The 21508-nt window shown below is 43.8% G+C and overlaps 1 protein-coding gene across 1 annotated transcript in view; it reads left to right on the top strand.

Moving 5' to 3' along the window:
* Rnf157 (ring finger protein 157) overlaps positions 1–21508 on the top strand; it is a gene marked incomplete at its 5' end in the record, with an annotated part of 66237 nt that overhangs the window by 26454 nt on the left and 18275 nt on the right. Inside the window, 6 exons of the mRNA XM_010618442.2 lie at positions 12941–13029; positions 18347–18493; positions 18890–19007; positions 19455–19521; positions 19798–19841; positions 20212–20259. Coding sequence (XP_010616744.2) covers positions 12941–13029; positions 18347–18493; positions 18890–19007; positions 19455–19521; positions 19798–19841; positions 20212–20259 — 513 coding nt within the window. The remainder of the gene's footprint in view (positions 1–12940; positions 13030–18346; positions 18494–18889; positions 19008–19454; positions 19522–19797; positions 19842–20211; positions 20260–21508) is intronic.

Here is a 21508-nt window from a genome sequence, read left to right as displayed (position 1 = left end):
GGTTTCCTTCACCCTCAGAAGTCTGTCTCAGTTGAAGACAGTTCTTTTGGCCTGTAGATCTGAGGACCCTAACCATTCCCGTTTTCTCCTAAGCCCTGGCAGTAGTGTAGTAGCTGCTTCCTGAAATTTCTCTTTCTCTGTCAGTTTTGTATCCCTTTCTGTCCTCTCATGTTTTTAACTGATTCCTTATGTTAAATTCTCTCTATTAAAGTAACTGGTGTGTGGGCTGGAGATTTAGCTCAGTGGTGCTGCCGCCTGCCTCAAGTGCAAGGTCCCTAGTTCAATCCCTGGTACCAAAAATAAAAAACGTAACTGGTGTGAATAGCTAAATCTTGGAAGTGATCTGTATATCCATTAGCAGATGAATGTGGCATTTATACACAATGGAGTACTGCTGTGTCATAAAGAAGGGTAAATTTGAGTCATTTGTAGAAAAATGGATGCACCTTGAGATCTCAATGGTAAGTGAAACAAATCAGACACACACGCTTAAATATCACATGATTTCTCTGGTCTGAGAAGCCCCCCAAAAAACCAAAAAAGAGAAACCCAAGGTATAAATAAGGAGCAAAATAGAAGATAATAGGAAATAGGGAGATAGAGATAGAGGGATGGATAATAGGAAATGGGTTCTTAGAGATGGAGGGAAGAAAAAAGGGAGAGGAAGAGGAAGTAAAGAGAATTAAGAATTAAGTGTTATATACATGTACCCCCCATGGATGTAATCATTATGTATCGCAAACATGTATTAATGCAAATTTAAAAATTTTTTTGTTGCTTTTTAAAAACAGGGTCTAACTTTGTAGTTCAGTTTGGTATTTTTTAACGCAAAACATTTATTGGTACATTTTAATATACATAATGAGCACATTCACCGTAGGGAATTTGTACCTGTGCATGATATATCTCGATTCCTCTTTTTTCCCCATTCCCTTCCCTTCCCTTCAACCCCTCTCCCTCTCCTTATTTATACAACTTTATTTTCATTTTGTCCTTCTGTTTTCATTTTTCCCCTTCCTTCTTTTCCCCCCTCCCTAGTTCCTCTTTTCTTTTGAACAATTTCTTCCTATTTCACATTATCTATTATATATTTTGGTTTTATTTACACTCCAGTTTCTTGTACCACAGAGACAATGAGATATTTACACGTGTGTGTCTGATTTATTTCACTTAAGAATATGGTCTCAAGGTGCATCCATTTACCTAGAAATGTCTCAGCTTTATCCTTCTTTATGACTGAGTAGTACTCCATTATATAAAAGAACCACATCTTTTTTATCCATTCATGGGTTGATAGGTATTTGAGTTGTTTCCAAGGTGTAGCTATTACAAACTGCTGCTATAAACATGGATGTGCATATATCACTGTGGTATGCTTTCTCTTTCAAGGATATATATACCTTCTACTTGTACATCTGTGGTCTTTCCATTTAATCTCACCATTTCTCTTGATTTAAAAAAAAATTTTTTTTGTACTTATAGAAGAATCTCAAAGGTAGAGTTCCTATATACCTTTACCCAGCTTCCTCTGAGGTTAACATCACATGACCATGATATATTTATCCAAACTAAATAACACAGGCACTTTACTAGTAAAAACAAACAAACAAAGTAGGCTGTCAGGATTTCAGTAGTGACAGTTTTTCAGTTTTTCCTTGATTGTCATGACTTGGACAATTTTGAGATGTAACAATTGGAATATTTTATAGAACCTCCCTTGACTTGAGTTTGTCTTGTATTTCTTGTGAAACATTACAAGGTTAGGGTTATGGATTTTGTGGGAGGAGACCACAGTGCCCTCTCCTTACATCATGTCAGAGGTGTGTAATGTCACACAACTCATCACTGGCGGTGTAAACCTTGATTGCTTGGTCAAAATAGTACAGGCTTATCCTGTAAAGCTTCCCCTTTTATGATTTATTTGACGGTGGCCAGTCACTATATCTTTTTGTTGAAGTTTTGACTTCCTGTTTCATTACGGAGCTGTGCTTCCTTTACAGATTCTTGCTTAGTATAAAAAAACCTCTGTGTAAACGGCCGGGCTTAGAATTGTAAAATTAGAAGTCAAACTGCTGGTTGTAAGGAGATGCTACCATACATTGCTTCTTGGAGGATTATTATCTGCCATCTTTGCTCTGCACCTTGCTTTTAGAATGTGGCTATTTTTAGTCTCAGAAAGCTTAGGGTTAATACTAAGAGGGCTGTTTATTCTTTGGGTTTTTCTGGTTTTTGGTTTTTGGTTTTTGTTTTTGTTTTTGAGACAGGGTCTCACTATGTAGTTGAGACTGACCTGGAACTCACTATGTAGCCCAGGCTGGTCTCGAACTCACAGCGATCCTCCTGCTTCAGCCTCCCGAGTGCTGGGATTACAGACGTGCACCACCACGCCCGGCAGAGGGCTGTTTATTCTTAATGAACTAAAATCCATTCTGATAATCCCTGAAAGATGATCAAAAGCCCAAGGTCTTAATGGCATGTGTGAATCAGTAAAAAGAGGCAGAACCATAGAGAGACGGTTGCTGAGAATAAGAATTGGGGGTGTGGGAGGGTGTGTTTCATTTGGGGAGTGGAGAGTGACAGAGATGCCCTGAGAAACGATGAGTGCGGGGCATGGAAGAGTACAGAGAGCTCTGGAAGGAGGCCATGGCAGGGATGAGGATGCAGCGAGACGAGGGAGGAGCCAGTGACACGCCCTGCTTGCATTGCATCTTGAGCTTGACACTTCGAGGACGTTTGTGTTCATCTTGGAGCTTTGCTATCTAGAACTTACAGTTCTAGCCACTGAAGTTTTGTCTGAACAGTATTTAAATGGGCTTAGACTTTCATGTAAGCCGAAGAAAATAATTCCATTCCTTTATCTATAACCTTGGCTACCCACTGCTATTGAGGGGTGACTGAAGACGAATCAAAGCTTTAGCAACTTTTGGAAGCTTACCAGGGCAAAATGGAGCCAAGACCACCTTGTTAGACTAACTGCAGAGTAGATGTTTCTAGGAGGGTGCCCACAGGTTCTTATATTAATAACTCAGAAATTAAAACTATTAGTGTAAGCTATGGCTTTTATTTTATGCATTTGTTTTAATTAAATAGGTTTTCCATATTTTAGGATTAACAGAAAAGAAAGTAAAATCTTAGTAAGGTTGCCAATTGAGTAATGGCTTTCTTCCTAGGGCATCTCTGCCTCTATATAAGATAGCCAGAGGAACCCAGCTTGATCAGAGCTCTGAATTCTGTATGTGATAGGCTTCTTTGTTTTTTCAAGTCAGAGCTGAGATTTATAGCCTTGTAGATTTCAGGGCAGATTTTCTTCCAAGAATGAGATTTGACAGCTCTTGTAATTACTCTTGAATTTTATGCAGAATTTGAGAGTTGATACACTTCAGTGGGACAGCTTGGAATTTTTCAATTTGAAGACTGGCCTACAGTTTTGGGGTTTTTTTTGTTTTGTTTTGTTTTGTTTTTTTTTTTTTTGGTTTTTTGAGACAGGGTCTCACGATGTAGTTGAGACTGACCTGGAACTCACTATGTAGCCCAGGCTGATCTCGAACTCACAGCAACCCTCCTGTCTCAGCCTCCCGAGTGCTGGGATTACAGGCATGCCCCACCACGTCTGAATGGATATATATCTTGGGATCGAACTTGGGTCCTTGCACTTGCAAGGCAGGTGGCGGAATCGCTGAGCTAAGTCCCCAGCCTATTTTTTGTGTTTTAGATGGGGATGGAAAGGATTTTGGTCCTCTTACCCTCGTTGGTACTGGGCATGAGGAAATGCCTCCATTTAAAATAGCAGGAGAACTAACACTTGGCAGCATTAGCACGTTCCAGTGCTGCTTTGGGAAAAATGTATATAAGTATGCACTTTTTAGTGCAAGAGAACATGGTTTATTTGAGGAAAAATGTAGAAAGGAAAGAGGATAAACAGCTACTGTGAGGTGGTAGGGGCTTCAGAGCAGAAAGCCCACGGAGCTCTTACCCCACGCGTGTTGTCCGTATTTTAAGTATTTATTCTGGCTGATGCTGGTGTCTGCCTTGTCACCTGTGTTCTTCACATAGAGTATCAGACAACTCAGTCTCTTGCTCAAAAGTGAGTTATGAGTCTCCTGACCAAAGTCAGGACGTGCAGCTGGAGAAAGAGTGGCTTGCCTGAAAAGAGTGGTTCTGTGAGCATTAGTCATTATTTACCAGTCGCTGGAAGGAAAAGATGACTGTGTCCACTTTACTAAGAGTATTTCTCTTCCCCGTCTTAACTGCACCTAAAATTAGCTGGCCTCAGACAGAATCCTTCACATCTAAAAGCAGCTCATCTTCAGGAGAGTGGTGTTTATTTTAGAAGTGCCGCGTGACCAGGAAGTGTTTTAGTCTGCTACAAAGGGAGGTGTCCTGCCATGGGGACTTGGGAGCAAGCAGGTTTTGCTTGTCCGCTAAGCAGTTCACACAGCCGTGTAGTTGCACTTGGTGTCAGAGTGGGCCGAGAGTCTCGGTGCTCCAAAGCAATGAGTCGAGACCTTGCTGCTAAAAAAAAGAGTGGACCTGTAATGGCATGAACCAAGATCCACGCAGTTTTATGATGTATGTTTTGCTTGGAGGTAGGTTGTGCCTACTCTTCTTGTTACCTGTTAGGATGAACAGAGAATTGCTTAATTGGCAGTTACTTAATTTAATTGTTTAATTAAATATTTTGGAAAAGGTCACCATTGGGTGTAATGTCATATACCAGCAACATTGGTTGGTCATGTGTGCTTTCTGCCAAGGCACTTTGCAGAGGAGTTAACAAGACTAAAAATAGACTGCTTTCTTAAGTGGATTTCTTTGGTAGCCAGATCTCAACCCAAAGCTCTCTCTCTTTTTAAGATAGGGTCTCACTATGGCCTTTTAACTCAATATGTGGTCCAGGCTAGCCTTGAACTCATGATGACCCTCCTGCCTCAGCCTCCTGAGTGCAGGCATGCACCACCACACCTGGCACAAAGCATTTTTGTGTTCAAGGTCTCTCATGCCTCCCCTTGGTATCTCCTTTATATCTTTGACTTGAGTGAAAAGATCGTCTCCCATCTTGTCAGCTCTGTGGTTGCCTGTCTTTCTGCCCTGGCCTTGGACTGCCTACAAGGATTGGTGGAAAGGTAGTGAGAAAGGATTTGCTCTTGATATAGCTCCTGTTATTCTGATCTACAGTAGATGGTATAGTCTTTCTCGGGGCTGTGGCTTTTAAGTAGGCAAATTTGTATTCGCTTCACAGCTTCCAAGCAGAGACTAAACTGTTCTTCTCTGACACTGATGTAAGAAAATGTTCCAAAGCATCAGCAGTCTAAAAATAGCTCTGGTGAGCTTTGAACACACTTATATCGGAGAGAAGGGAAGTACAGGAAAGTGGGGGATACCAGGCATTAAATAAGAATGAAGCAGATTTAAATGCAGCACTCCTGCAATCTGTTTTTTAAAAGGGCTTCTGCAGTGCCATAAATGAGGACAGAGTTGGGAACAACATTTTCTACCTTTTCTATTTCTGTAATGATTGGATTTTTTTTCTGAATAGGCATGTGTTAATTTTTTAGGTGATAAAACAAGTAATTCTAAAAACAGAACATTTATTATAGTATATAATGAAATTTTACGAAATACAAATAATGGAAGTTGATATGTTTGTTTTGTGTGGTCTCTAATTCACCTATATCAGAATCAGTTGAAATATTTATTAAAATACAGATTCCTAGTCCTTGCCCCAAAGCAGCTAAATCAGAACTCTAGCATCAGGACTCTGAGGTCTGTGCTTTTCTAAAGCACCCCCATGTGACTGCTGGCTCCTCTTAGGTTCGAGGTTAAGCAGATGATGGCGCTGAGAGTCAGCTGCAGGCTTGTCACTGCCTCCATGTGACCCTAAGCAAACTTTCCACAAGTTCTTCTGCCCCATCATGAGACCTTTCTTTACTCCTAAAATTACCCAAAGTGTTAATTATTTATAATAATGCTGCCCTATCTCCCAAGGTAGACTAAAAAATCTGAATGGTTTCTGTTAAATGGGGGAAAACCAGAACATTGTGATTAGTATGAAGTAGTCAGAAAAAGAACACACACACACACACACACACACACACACACACACACACACGCAGACACTAACCTGCAGAAGTATGAAATGTGAGCACTTTCTGAGAACTGGTAGGGTTATATCTTGCTACATGCATATGATTAGGCCTGAATCTAATAGCAAAGGATAGCAAATTATGTTTGTTTGCTATGGTACTGGGATTGAACCCAGGGCTTCTGCACTGAGCTACAACCCCAGTCCTTTTTTTACTTTTTATTTTATTCTAAGTAGTTAAATTGCCCAACTGAGCTCAAACTTGCATTCCTCCTGCCTCAGAAAAGTACTAGGATTATAGGCAAGCACCACCATGCCTGGCTGTGTACCTTTATTTATTGATTGATTGACTAAGACAGTCTCACTCTATGGCCCCAGCTGGCCTTGAACTCAATCCTCCTTCCTCAGCCTCCCAAGTGCTGAGATTACAAACATTTGCCACCGTGCCCAGGAGAGTTATGAACTTTTAAAAAAACTTTATGGGAGTTAATAATTTATTTTTATGAGTAGACTACAGTCTTTTATTATAGATTACTTGGAATTGTCCAATAATTCACAAATGGAATAAAATGCTGTACTCTTATCCCACATGAACTGTGATCATATATTCTGACATAAATAGGAATGCATCTGTAAGGGTAGTTTAACAAGATACTTCAAATCATAGTGATAATATATTCAAACCATATGGTTCATATTTACATATATTCGTATATACTCACAATAGATGGGCGCTATGTGTGCCTTTCCATGCACGAGGGTCTCACTAACTGGCAGTTCCATCTGTGGGCACCAGGTGGCACTTGGCTGTTGTGAGGCTCAGGTACAAGAAACTAGAAACACCAGGATAAACCAGTGGTGCTCAGGTTCCTGGGACACCTACATTAGAAGAGCCTGCAGGTGCCCGCAGCCCTGACAGCCTCAGTACATGAGCATGCATGGCTTTGCAGTGGGACACACTGAATTCATGTCACAGGGACTTGGGTAACTATAGGTCTGTTTCTTTATGTGCAAAATGAAAACGTTAATCCTGACATTCTTCATTTATTCATTCAACCACCCTATTTGAGTTCCTCCTGTGTGTCCTTTTATCCTCCAGAGTTCATTCTGAGAATAGGAAATAAGAGTGTATCTGACCTTGGTTGAATAGTGGCGATGGTTGCATAATGATGTAAGTGTGATTGTATTTAATGCCACTGAACTGTGTGCTTGAAAATTGTGAAGATGGTAAATTTCATGTTCTGTGTATTATGGTAAATTTTATGTTATGTGTATTTACCATAATTTCAAAAGATAAAGTAAAATAGGGAAATATATGTATGTAAAGAATGTGAGGGCCAGGTCTGGTGCTGCACTCCTATGATCCCAGCACTCAGGAGGCCTCAGCAGGAGGATCACTGCAAGTTCAAGGCCAGCCCAGGCTACATAGTGAGTTCAAGGCCAGCATGAACTGCATAGCAAGATCCTGTCTTAAAACAACCACAAGGAACATGCATGATGGCACGTAGTACCATGACACCTCGGTTCATAAACTTAATTCTTTCCACAGTTCTGGTTGCAAACCAAATTCGATATGAACTGAGTCAAATTCATTGGTTAGACTCAGTGTTGACCATATGGGGAAATTTGATTAGGTTCTCACCCAATTTGGTACGCTACCTATAGTAGGAAGAATTAAGTTCATAAATTGAAGTACCACTGCTGCTCAATTATATGTTCTTTTACATCTTCTCTCTCTTTCTCTCTCTCTCTCTCTCTCTCTCTCTCTCTCTCGGTAAGGATACAAATTACTCAACTATTACCCTATTAAAGGGGACTTTTTTGGCCGGTCATTTAACCAGGGACACTTGAGCCTGACTTTTGTCATGTAGGTGCTCGTCCACAAGATTTGGTCCATAAATCCTTAAGTGACCAAATTTCATTCTTTGTCCTGACTAGCCTTAATCTGAAGCCTGATTTCATTATGAAGAGTGAAGTAGGACCTAAGAAACTGCATTTAGAGATCCTTCTATAAAGTTGTTAAGAGTCTGCTCCAGAGTGATGTCTGAGGAACAGGAAGGCATGCATAAGCCTGAGTCCCCCTCCGTCCCAGGGCCAGGGTGTGGGTGTGTGTGTGTGTGCGCGCGTGCAGGACAGGAAGGCTACTTCTATCCGCTGGCTCGGTGGTGCCAGGGTACTTGTGTCGAAGAGCAAACACTATGTGATCTTCCATGCCACACTATTCACCTCCTGACTCAATATCCTGGGGGTTGAGAAAATGACACTTTGAAGACCCTAAGAAAGTAGAGACTTGGGGCCTGGGATTTAGCTCAGTGCTTCTGCTGCCTGCCTTGCAAGCACAAGAACCCAAGTTCGGTCCCTGGTACCAAAAAAAAAAAAAAAAACAAAGTAGAGACTTGGTTATGAACTGAGGGAAGGATTTCTAGTGTGGGGTACAGGAGCCAATGTCATGATTGCTTCAGAATATGCTGGCCCTGAATTGGTCCTGAGCTTTGTCTTTTTGCTCATAGAAAGACATTAGTTTGCTTTTATTTCTCTTAGCTGTTAATACTTGAATGAAAATTCTCATTTTAAATTGAAATAAGATATTTCTGTCTTAAATACAACACAGTAATGGCACATAAATGAAGGAGATATTGTATCTTTTTTTTTTGGCACTGGGGATGGAACTTGGGACCTTGTACTTGCGAGGCAGGCTGCAGAACCAATGAGCTAAATCCCCAGCCCATGAAGGAGATGTTGTAGATAAGCAAAAAAGCTTAATACTATTTTTAATGTTTTGTTTTGTTTTTCAACACTTCAGATTAAACCAAGGGCCTTCATACTGAGCTATACTTCCTGTCCAATATGTATTTTTTTTATTTTGAAACGGAGTCTCACTAATTGCCCAGGCTGGGCTCAAACTTGGGATCCTCCTGCCTTCGCTCTCCAGAGTGCTGGGGATACAGGTGTGTGCCACCATTCCTGGATTCACAATGTTTTGATTTTGTTAACGTGAGAAAGTAAATAAATATGTGTTTTCAGATGTTTTAATAATCAGTGGCTTAATCCACGCAGAGCTTATCTCCTGGTTAAAAAGCCACATCCAGGAGCATCTCAGGGAGCTGGACAGAGGGAGAATGTGTTCAGACCTCAGCTCTGCTCCCTAAACCAGGGATTCCGGGAAAGTTGTTCAGTCCCTTTTCTACTTCAGTTTTCTTACTGGCAAAAATTGGAACAACTATATCTACCTCACAGGGTTTTCCCAAAGATCATTTAGCATGGTGTCTGACACATAGTAAGCACTCAGTACAAAAAATATATATATATTATTGCTTTATTTTTGTGGTGCTAAGGATTTAACCCAGGGCTTTGCATGTGCTGGACAAACCCTTTACCACCAAGCTACACCCTAGCTCTCGTAATTTTTTAAAGGAAGATGCCAAGAAGCTAAGGTGGCACACACCTGTGATTCCAGCACGTGGAGGCTGAGGCAGGAGGATCGCTGTGAGTTTGAGACCAGCCTGGGCTACATAGTGAGTTTCAGGAGTCTCAACTTACACACCTGTGATTCCAGCACGTGGAGGCTGAGGCAGGAGGATCGCTGTGAGTTTGAGACCAGCCTGGGCTACATAGTGAGTTTCAGGTCAGTCTCAACTACATAGTGAGACCCTGTCTCAAAAAACCAAAAATAAAATAAAAAAGAAGCTAAGAGTAATAGTGGGCTAAAAAGGCAGACAAATGTTTTCTTCAGTTCTCTGATCCTTCTATTTCATCTATCTTCTCTGTCATCTCTGAATTTACAAGTTCCATTTTTCCTTCAAGATCCCAAATCAAGTACTGCATACTTCAGGAAGCCATTCAGTAACTTCAGAAGTGGTCACTTTCTTCATTTTTACCCTTTCTCTGTATCATTCTCTCTCTCTCTCTCTCTCTCTCTCTCTCTCTCTCTCTCTGATGTTGGCATTATTTGAATACCCTTGTCATCTGCCTTACACCGTGCCCTAGTAGCCTATGTGGCTGCTGATGTGTAAATGAAAGGCCACCCAGAGAGCAGACAAGGTGAGGTTCTCCTGAAGACATGTTCAGTGGTTTCCTTTTCTGGTAGGGGAACCTAATGTGTAAAGCAGGGTTATTCACACTTGGCCCCATTGAGCCCTTTCCTGGAATTACGTATGCTCGTGTCATAGTTATCACGAGTGAATGTTCAAAGTGGAAGATGGACAGCACTGATGTTTTTTCTTTCCTTTTGCTTTTCTTTTTTTGGGGGGGAAGGAGGAAAAAAGGTTAAGAATAAGGGAAAGAAACCATTTGCCCCTAACTCGGGTAGAAGTTATGGATAACTCCTGAATACCTGCACAAATGAAGTGATTAACTTTGCTACTCCAGAAAAAAATTTTAATCCCAAAGTCATTTATTTTGGCTTTAGAATAGACTAGCATTTGTGTCGGATTTTCCTGCCTAATTACTTTTTGCTTAAGCTTATTTTAAAATAGTTTTAAATTCCTTTAGTCTGTCAGGCTAGGAAGCAAGCGGTGCAGAAATGGGCCACAGATGGGGCCTGGACCAGAATCTCCCTTTTCTTGTATCAAAGCCTCCTGCGCACTGCTCGGAGGAGAGCTGCGTTGGAGTCAGCTTTGTGTTGAACAGTTTGGCAAAATGTTTCAAAAGTCTTGCGAATATGCTTACTCTTTGATCTGGTAATTCCACTTGTAAGAATTTATCCCAAGGAAATAAACAAGCATGCAGTATGTAGAGACAAGGACAGTCACCGCAAAGGCTATCAGCAAGTAAATAAATAAAACTGGCAGGAAACACTGAATAATACAGCCTTGAGTAAATAAAGTAGGCCGTAATGGGTCAGGGATTCAGCTCAGTGGTTCCGCCGCCTACTTCACCAGCGCAAGGCCCTGAGTTTGATCCCTGGTGCCAAAAAATAATAATAATCAAATAAACTAGACAGTTAGCTCTGCGTGGTATCACAATTGTAGGCTTTAGAAATGTTTACAGTGTCTTGCTAGGTGGAAAAGATTGCAGAGTAGGATGTACAGGATGAAACAATAGCAGATGCAGAGAGAGGTGGAGGGGCTGCTTCTGCAGAAACTTGTTCTGCAGGGTTAAGTTTAGTATCACTGAGGGGTGGAAATTTACGTTTTCAGGTTTTCTGCTTGAGCGTGTAATGCTTTGACATTAGAAAAGGCAACTATCAATTTTAAAAGAATATGTGTTTAATATGTCAGCGGAAAAGTAGAGACATGCTATCTAACGTCCACAAAGCGAGGCTCTAGATGCAGATAATTCGGATAGCATGTGCTTTCTCCAGAATCGCATCCATACATGGGGATTATCGACAGTCACACTGGGTGCACCAAGTCACACAGACCGTGTTGAAATTCTGTTTCCCAAATGAAACAACCGCTCAGTTGACATATGTGAAGTCATAATTGGGAGTCCTGTTTTTGGATACCAGAGTATGGAGGTAGAATTGTCTGTTTTTTGTAGTTGGTTTTTTTTTTTTGGTACCGGGGATCAAACTCAGGTCCTTGTGCTTGCGAGGCAGGCGCTGGAACCACTGAGCTAAATCCCCAGCCCTAGGCAGAATTGTCTTGAGCTAGAAAAAGCCCAGTTTGCACAGCTCCAAGGCCAGTCATAGTCGTGTGCTGCGTGGGGATGTTTTAATCAAGAACAAACCACATACACATCCATGGTTCCATGTCACTGTGACACCCTAGTCTTCTTCGCTTCTGGAAGTATACTCTGTGCTGTTCCCACAGTGACAGAATTGCCTCACAGTGAATTTCTTGGAACACATTCACATGGCTAGGTGATGCATGACTGTATGTATAAAAAATTGTGTTGCCCAAATGACATGATAATACCAGGAACACTTTATATCACTCTGTATCTACTGAAAGAAATTTTGGTAACTTTTTTTTTTCTTTTTTAGCTATACCAGCAATTGAGCCTATTGTCGTTGCACTAGCTATATCCTAGCCTTTTTTTCTTACTCATTTTTATTTTATTTATTCTGAGACAAGGTATCACTAAATTGACCAAGTTAGGTCCAGACTTGTGATCCTCCTGCTGCAGCCTCCTGAGTTCTGGGATTACAGGCTTGCACCCCATGCCAGGCTGACATTTTGTACTGCTTCTCTAGCTCCTCCACCCTACCCCCTTCCGTGGGACTAAACTCAGGTCCTTGTATGAATTAAGCAAATACTCTACCACTGAGCTGCATCTCCTTTCTGTTACCAACTCAGAACTCTAAATCCAAAGTCCAGGTGGGGAAAGAGGAAGTATACGATAAATGATGACAAACCTCTGATGACCCCTGGATAATGCTTGGCTTGCATATGAAAGAACGTTGCTTTATATGATCAGCTGCAGAGAAAATTGTTTCTTCACTGTGTGTAAGCCTCACCTCCATACACATGATAGGGTCCTCTTTTAGTTGCAATCCCAGGATTCCTAGGATACCGTGTGGCTTCCCTGAAGGAAAGAGCTTGCAGGTCTGGCTCCCTGTCATCTAAGGTCAGATGGAAAAGCCTTTTGTGATTAACTCAGCCACAGTGTGTCTGGTATTTGGAACGTCAGTAGGAGTTTTTGATTAGTTCTCCAAATTTTGAACACTGACCCAAATAAGCTTAATGTAATGGAAAAAGCAGATAAATCTAGCTCTTTTGATGCCAAATTGAATCCTGGATTACCCACTAGCTGTGACCTTGAGTCAATTGGATCAGTATGTAAGAATCTCAGTCTCTCATTGAGTTAGGAGAGTGGGTCCTTCCCACTGTTCCTTGTCAACTGCAAAGCCATATCCCCTAGAGGGACTAATGCAGGCCTTTACAAACATACTACCTTCTCCTGCTTTGTTTCTGGCAGTTTCCTTATGCCGCCCCGCCTCCCCAAGAGCCTGTGAAGACACTGAGAAGCCTGATCAACATCCGCAAGGACACGCTGAGACTCGTCAAGTAAGTTCCCGGGGGTCCAGGGCTTGGGCCCGGTCCCAGATGCCCTCCTCCTTGCAGGGCAGGGCGTGGTCTCAAAGAGCAGCTTCTGCCAGGCCCAAGTTCTGCTGCCTAGGCCTTGAGGGTGTCAGCTGTGGGTGCTGCCGAGGCACTGTGCCGGTTTAGATTCAGACTCTGCACCAGTCGTTCAGGTTTCACGCACCAGTGGGAAGAACTTTCATTTGTCTAGACTTGGGTCGGTGTTATCCCTGTTTTGCAGATTAAAGAAAGGAAGAATTATTGAGAGAAAAGGGGGATTTTGCAGACGGCCCAGAAACCAGTGTAATAATGAGGTGTTTAAACTTCCAATATGAAATCCTTCTTATTGCTTATGTTTACTTTTTTAATTCTTTTTTTGTTTTTTTGAGTCAAGGTCTCACTATGTGGTTCAGGCCGGCCTTGAATTTACTATGTAGCCCAGGCTGGCCTTGAACTCGCAGTGATCCTCCTGCCTCAGCCTCCTGAGTTCTGGGACTACAGTACCATGCCTTGCCTATGTTTACCTTTTGTCCCTAACTTCACATGCCTTTTCTCTGAGGAACCCATCCTTCCCTGGGTTGGTTGGTTGATCCTCCTTGTTATTGTCATCCATATTCACCTTGTTTGTGCCATCCTGAGATACTGTAACTTTTAATCTGACTCGGTCCCCTATGCCAATGTATCCACCATGGCTCTCTAGTTCCCTGGGGAGACAAACTTGGTTAGAACAAACCAGATTTGCAGAATAGGCAAGGAAAATGCTTAAGAGTCCATTTTTTACTAGAGGTCAGCCTTATTAACATTTGGAAGGTCTTTCTGATCGGGGCAGGTGCTAAGGATTGAACCCAGGGTTGCTCTACTACTGAGCTACATTCCCAGCCCTTTTATTTTATTTCTGTGTTTTGAGACAAGGTCTTGCTAAGTTGCCCAGGCCGGCCTCAAACTTCCTGTCCTCCTGCCTCAGCCTCCCAAATAGCTGAGATTATGATGTGCATCAGCATCCCTGGCTGCTAATTAAATACACCAGATTGTTGAGGTAGTATTCATATACCATAGAATGTACTCATTTAAAGTGTACATTTCAGTGATTTTTAGTATATTCACAGAGTTTTAAGTCAGGAATTTTAGAACATTTTAACTGCCCCCAAATGAAACCCCATACCCCTTACTGGGCACTGCCATTTCCTCCTCACCCCTCCTCCAGCCCTAAGTAACTACAAATCTTTCCACTACTGTAATTCCCTCCCTCCGTCTCTCCCTCCCTCCGTTTTATATTTTATTTGTCCTCAAACTTTCCTACTACTTGTGCTGCAGTGCTTCTCTCCACCCCTGGGGTCAACTCTGGGGACAGGGGAGTCGAGGAGGCCCTTGTCCACTACCGCATGCCCACTCCTCCTAGGGAGTCCCACAGCCACTGCAGCCGGAGCCTGGCACGGCCTGAGGCCTGCCAGCCGCCTAGTACCCTGTCCACTTGGTTTCCCTCATCAGTATGGGCTGTTCGCACATTTGAGGGAGACAGGTGCTTAAGCCCCTGTGAGGGCCTCGTCCTCGAGGTGGTAGCCCAGCTGCAGGCCTAGGATAAAGCGAAGCAGCTGCACTGTGCTGGGAGGACTGGCCTGAGAAGCAGAAGTCCAGTTTGCTTCCCAGCTCTATGTGGGATGAGTTTCCAAGCTTCAGGTTTCGCATCTGTAAAGTGACCGTCAGCCTTGCCTTTCATGGTGGTTGTCAAAACTGAGCCCGATAAAGAAGGGAGAGTACCTGGTATTCAATAAATGCTATAGTGAAAAGTGTCATTGTGTTTTGTGTGCTTATTTATTTGTGGAGTCAAACCCAGGGCCTTGTGCCGGCTGGGTGAGCACTTTACCACTGAGCTACGCCCCGGCACTTACTAGATTTTTCCGAAAGCATTGGAAGAGAGTAAATCCTGATTCTCAGAATCCAGGTGAAGATAAAGGAATGAACATTTTCTTCTTCTCCAGAGCCCACTGAATTAAAAAAATGTTTATGAAAGGCATGAATCACAAGAATTAGAAGAATGGGAAAGGAATAACAGCATCAAAATGTTAGAAGCTGGAGACAGATGGTGAAAGTCAAATAACTTAACAGACCCAGGATATCAGAACTCTGAGCCAAGAGAAGGAAAAGCTGAAAATTGCCCCCTTTGTAGTGTGCTGTCTCAAGACTCAGGACCTGGCAGAACCAGCTGCCTCTGGAAGTCAATGTGGAGGGCTAGAATGAAGGAGATGGGCAGAGGGTCTGCCTTAGAGGTGGTCAGGTCTTCTCCCTCATGTAACTTAGAGCTGCCCTTCCCATCCTCTGGCCCAGTCTGGAAGATGACTCTCACTGGGGAGCTCAACAGAGCGCCTCAGGACTTAGCCCCAGCACAGCTGAGGGCTAGACACAGAAGCAAAAAAAAGGGGGGGATTATGCACATTTTGGCCCTCCATCCTGCCTTCTCCCTCTGCTCCCAGAACCCAGAAGCCAGGGCTTTTAGGGAGACAAGAAGATGGATATCGGCGAATCAGAGCTGCATATGTGGGAAACCTGAGACTGGCATGGGAGGTTCCTCGACGGACCCAGGTCAGCCGTCAGCCCAGGATCCCCAAGTCCTCTCTGCATTCAGAGTTCTAATCAACAGCTTTAGGTTCCTTAAATATAAGCAGACAACCCCTGATTCTTAGATCTAAGGAATGGCTATAATATGAAAGACAGTGGCAGAACAGCCAAGAGAAAATCAATTGGAGGCAAAGCTATGCAGGAAGAAGAAACCATCATTAGTAGCCTCGGAGACACAGAAAAAGATACCACTTACTCCACGGATGCAATGGCACAAAGTACTTAGGAAAATGCAAAAGGACGCTTAGAAACCATTACAAATGAAAACTTCACGTGACTAGCAGGAAGAAAAATTGAAATATGCTAGAAAGTGGAGCGAATTGGCAGTGATAGAAATAGAGAAGGAAAAATACAAATGACAGCATCGATTCATGTCAGACGTCCACCTGACAGTTCTAGAAAAACAGAGGACATAGAAGGAAGGCAGTCGTCAATGATACATAATCTCAGAGCCTTTCTTAGAACCGGAGGGCACACACCTCTGAGTAGAAAGGGCCAGCAGCTGCTGGCACAAGCAATGGTGAAGACGGGCTTCCGGAAGTCTTCAAAGGAAGCAGGGTCAGTGACTGGAGCCGCTTCCCACTTGGCAGCACTGGGAGCCAAAAGAAACAGCAGGGAAGCTTTCAGACACCTTTCAAAAGTATTTATTACCTGGAATTATTTGTTCAGCCAAACTGAGTGAAGTATAAGTGAGCTCTCAAAACATCTGTCCCCCAAACACATTTTTTAATGAAGCAAGGGAAGATGAAAGGGTAAAACAAAAGTGTAACCCAAGAAAGGAGGACGGGAGATGCAGGCAGGAAACGTGAGCTTCAACAAGACAGAGGCACAGGGAGCCCCAGGAGGATGGAGAGAGGCCTGGATGGTGGCTGTGCACCAGGTGCAGAGGCCCCCAGTCCGAATACGAGCAGGACCGAGGGCTCCCAAAGGGACCTCCTCAAGATGGCAAGCTGAATGGACCACCTACCTGGTGCATCAGAGCGACTTCAGGGTTGGAAATGGCCCGCAGAGTTTGGGTTGGAATTCCGGATGAGCATATATAAAATCAAACAACCAAAATGCCAAGATCCGCACTAACATTAAGGAAAAATTGGGCAGGGAAAGAAAAGAAGTTAAGTTTCTCCATGGCTAAAACGGAATGTAATGCTTTTATAATCCCAGCAGAACAGACGCTAAAGTGCTGGGCTATAAAACGAGGGTATGGCTACCCTGTGGGGATGGTGGGGCTCCTGTATGGGGCAGAGGAAAGGGACGAATCCTCATGCTGCAGTAGGAAATCAATAGGTAATGCCCACAACTGAAAGTCAGAAAGTAGTAACTTGAGTGTGTTACTCAGGATTGTGGTTAAATGCCAAAATGCTCAGCTAGGAGAGGTTTCCTCTGGAGAGGAGGAAAGGGAAGGAGTAAAGCCCACTGTTTTTTGTTTTGTTTTGTTCTGTTTCATTGAGTTTATTGGTACTTTTTAGGTATACAGTACAGTTACATTCATCATTGGGATCTAAAGCCTGCTGGTTTTTAACAAGCCTCGTGGAAACTATTTAAGCTATGTGATTAATAGTCTTGATTAAAATAAAAACTTTTACAAAGGCCCTGGCAAATGCATGAGGATATTAATTATAGCACTGTGAAATATCAGAAATAACCTAATGTTCAACAATAATGGTAATGGAATCCAGTAGTGCCTCAGTGCTTGTTGTTAATTGGTTCTGGGAGGCACAAAGAGTACCAAACAAGTTGTCTAGAAGGGGTAGCAATCATGAGGCAATCGACATCTGACAAGATCTAGCTTGCATATAGAATATCAAACAAACATTGAGTATCAGGACAAAATTTTTTCATGAAAACACAGCAAGTACTGCTGGACGTGGTGGCGCACGCCTGTAATCCCAGCACTCAGGAGGCTGAGGCAGAAGGATCGCTGTGAGTTTGAGACCAGCCTGGGCTACATAGTGAGTTCCAGATCAGTCTCAACTACATAGTGAGACCCTGTCTCAAAAAGAAAGAAAGAAAAAAGACAAGTTCTTTTATGGTTTAGATTGAGAACATCCCTCAGAGGCTCCATGTGCTCATAGGCAAGACTTTTGAAAGCTGAATCATGGGTGACTTAGCTGGCTTCCTGGTAGGAGGTTGACAGTCAGTCACTGAGGCAAGCCCTAGAAGGGCATATGCTGCTCCCGGGCTCCTCTCCTCTCTCTCACCACCTTACCTGCTATGATGTGAGCAGCGTTCCTCCACTCTGCACCTCTGCAGTGCTGTTTCTGCCTAGATGCCAGCCAACTGTGAACTGTAACCATGAACCAAAATAAACCTCTCCTCCTTTAAGTTGTGAGTGTAAGGTTTTTGTCCCAGTAACTGAGACAAATACCAAATTCAGTGAGTTTCATAGTTGAATACCAAGGTAGGACTGTACTCCGTGGTCATTCAAAATAAAGATGTAAACATATGTTACTGACCATGGAGAGAAGCACACAGTTTAGTTTTTCAAAAGGAAGAAAGATTTATTGTGGCTCCCGTAGCATTAATTTTTTTAAAGCAGAAGATGAGTCTTTTTTGTATTTTTTGGTACCAGGGATCGAACTCGGGACCTTACACTTGCAAGGCAGGTGGTAGAACCACTGAGCTAAACCCCTGGCCCAGAAGATAAGTCTTAAAATCCTAATATGCTGCCTCTTTTGTGCTTTTCTAGATGTGCTGAGGAAGTGAAGAGCGCTGGAGAAGAGGCCGGCCGAGCTAAAGTTCACTACAACGTTGAGTTCACCTTTGACACAGATGCCCGGGTAGCCATCACCATCTACTATCAGGCCACTGAGGAGTTCCAGAATGGAATTGCCAGGTGAGCTGCGCCTTCCCAAACAGGAAAGGTCTGTGCCTTATGCAGTCTTCTATGAAGGAAGGCATTCCTTTTTACAGTCAAAGAGATCTGGTTCCTGAATTTAGATTTTCTTTTACGAAGCGCTATTTTATCTTGTTCCTTCAAATTGTGCCATCTCGGTGCAGTGGCAGATGGTAGCATAATCCCTCAGGTCCTGAAGACACTGTTAAAGAACCTGCTGAGCTGCGGGTGTGTAGGTTGAACATATAAGGTCAGTAACATCACCAGGAAAGAACAGAAGAAGTAGACTAGAAAGGAGATCTTTTTTATGCTAGAGCTAGCTGAAAATGGGAACAGGCACAAGATGGGAGAAACTGACAGATTCCCCTTCTGCCCCGCTTCCCACACTATCCACAGCTATATTCCGAAAGACGACAGCCTGCAGTCGGAGACCGTGCACTACAAGCGGGGGGTGTGCCAGCAGTTTTGCCTGCCCTCCCACACGGTGGACCCCTCGGAGTGGACTGAAGAAGAGGTGAGCCGCGTCTGCCGAGTGCTCCAAGGCCATGTTGGCCATTTAGTCTTGTGTCTGCCGCACGCCTTTACAAGTCTGCTTACTCGCATCCAGGGTACCCTGCCTTTGTTAATTCTTCTATTCCAGTGTAGCGTGTTGACCTAGGATACTTCCAGAAAGCCATGCCCAAAGAAAAGAAGCTGCAAGTTAATAGGACTTTTTAAAAATATATATATATTTTTTAATACCGGGGATCGAACTCTGAACCTTGCGCTTTCGAGGCAGGCAGTGGAACCACTGAGCTAAATCCCCAGCCCGAGAAGCCTTTAATTCCATGAGAGTTTAAAAAAAGTGGCAGCCTTCTGTTACACGATGGTTGTGAGGTTGGTCAGCCAGCGATGAGACCTCCTTTTCGATGGACTGCTGTGCCATTTCCACGTGTTCAGTCTTCTCTTTTCTTCCCTGCAGCTTGGCTTTGACCTGGACCGAGAGGTTTACCCTCTGGTGGTGCACGCTGTGGTCGATGAAGGAGATGGTAGGAGCAGTTTCTGTCTTGCGTGGACCCTGCCCTTTTGGGGAACATGCCTGGCAAAAGCTGTGGCACCAGAGCACCAGGCCTGCTCGTGGACCGCGGGGAGTGTCTGCATCCTCGTGCCTGCGGTCCCCGGCGGCTTGGACAGATGTGGATTATGCGTGCGCCCCTGCTGGTGGCAGCCCAGCATGACTTATTTGCCAGATGTGTGGGGAAGGGGGAGAGCAGAGCATCCAGTGTTGTTGGCTTTCTTCACCTTTGTGCGTCTGTCTCTTTCAGAATATTTTGGCCACTGCCATGTGCTGCTGGGTACTTTTGAAAAGGTAAGTAGCTTTACAGTACACTTAGCCCTTTCTTTCCTGCAGGACACCCTCATTTGCTAGGTGCCTGAACACAGCAGAATAGTCCAGCTTGAGAGGCCGGGTGGTATTGAACAAACAGCATATGAGGCTGTGCTTGAGCAGGGTACAGCTCTACTCCCACCTTGCTGCCTGACCCCCTTAGGCCTCAGTCTCCTCTTCCTAAAATGAAAGGGTTAGGCTGGACCATTGTGAGATCCTGGCCATATCGGGATCCCATCATTCTGCCCTGTGAATGCCCGACATCGTGTGTGACTGAGGGAGGTAACAAGAGTGTGGTGTGCTCTCCTGCCCTCCCCTCCCGGCACGCGTAACTGTCCTCCTTTCGTTCCAGCACACAGATGGGACTTTCTGTGTCAAGCCCCTCAAACAGAAACAAGTAGTAAGTACTGAGGCCTAGGGGCTGTTGGCTACTCCTCCATCCCTTTCTCCCTCTTTGTCTTTTTTTTTCTTTACTCTTTGCTAAGCATTCTTCTTTCCCTCTTTTTAAAACAAAGAACAAAATAAAAAAGGGAGTTCTCTTTTGTGTGAGAGTCTACTTGGGTGGCCTGTAAGGAATCCAAGTTTTGGTGTCTTTATTGTTCTAGAATTGTTGGTTGTGAGGCAGCTGTTATCTGAGCAAAGGACCTGAGAAATGAAAGACAAGATTTGTCCCGACATTGGGTTTAAGGAGAACTATTTATGTAAAATGTCGGGGTGAGAAACCTTCCAAATGAAAGGGTAAAATATTGGGGTCCAATTCAGGATCAGAGCTTAATTTATCCTACCGTTCCATTCTAAAGTTCAGTGTGCTGGCCACCCGCCCCTTCCAGAATGAGCAGCAAGGTCTGCATGGCTGCCAGAAGTCCTCATCCCAGGGGTGCCAGCACTTCTCTTTCCACTCTTGCAGAGGTAGGAGAGATGTCATGGATGGCGAGAGTGGTATCAAAGGCCTTGGCAAGGGAGGATGTGGAGAGAAGGTCATCTCGTGGAAGGTGGAAGCAAGGAGCCGGGAGGCAGGGCTGGCCTTTATGGAGGTACAAGCCCTTCCCCCTTGCAGATGGATGACAGACATCTGAAATTCTGCATTATCTGTTCTTTTAGGTGAAGCGCTTGCCTCTCCTACAATGAGGTTGACATCAGTCAGTCACACCTTAAAATAATTAGTTAATAATGTCCTTTTCAGTATAATTGTTAGGTTAGAACAGATTTGAAGAGCGGCAGAGGCTACCCCAGGTCCTTAGGCCAGGGCTGTACCCAGGCAGACCTGACCTCGGTGAGTCGGCTCATGAGGAAGCCTTGCTGTATCTGCTCTAGCAGCAGACTGTCCCACAGCAGACAGGGAGATGACATCAGGGCCAGGCTGTCTGTGAAGAGGGGATTTCTGGGGACAAAGATGAGACAGAAGGGAGGAGTGGGCTCCAAAAGGGCATCGGGGAAAGGCCGGTGTAGACACGGGAGTGGGCATTGGTGGGGTCTAAGAAATAAGCCCAGAGGGGTAATTTTGCTGCATGTTGCTTCGAAGGGGGATGTGCGCCCCTGGCCCCTCCTTCAAGGCCTCACATCTCCCTTCCATTTACATTTTTCTCTCTCTCTTCTTTTTCCTTGCCCATTTCTTTGTTCTCTCTCTCTCTCCCTCTGTCTCCCTCTCT

The sequence above is a fragment of the Fukomys damarensis genome, unplaced genomic scaffold, assembly GCF_012274545.1.
Source record: "Fukomys damarensis isolate Sample0158 unplaced genomic scaffold, DMR_v1.0_HiC HiC_scaffold_23, whole genome shotgun sequence".
NCBI classification, from domain to species: domain Eukaryota; kingdom Metazoa; phylum Chordata; class Mammalia; order Rodentia; family Bathyergidae; genus Fukomys; species Fukomys damarensis.
This window is presented reverse-complemented; position numbering and strand designations above follow the sequence as displayed.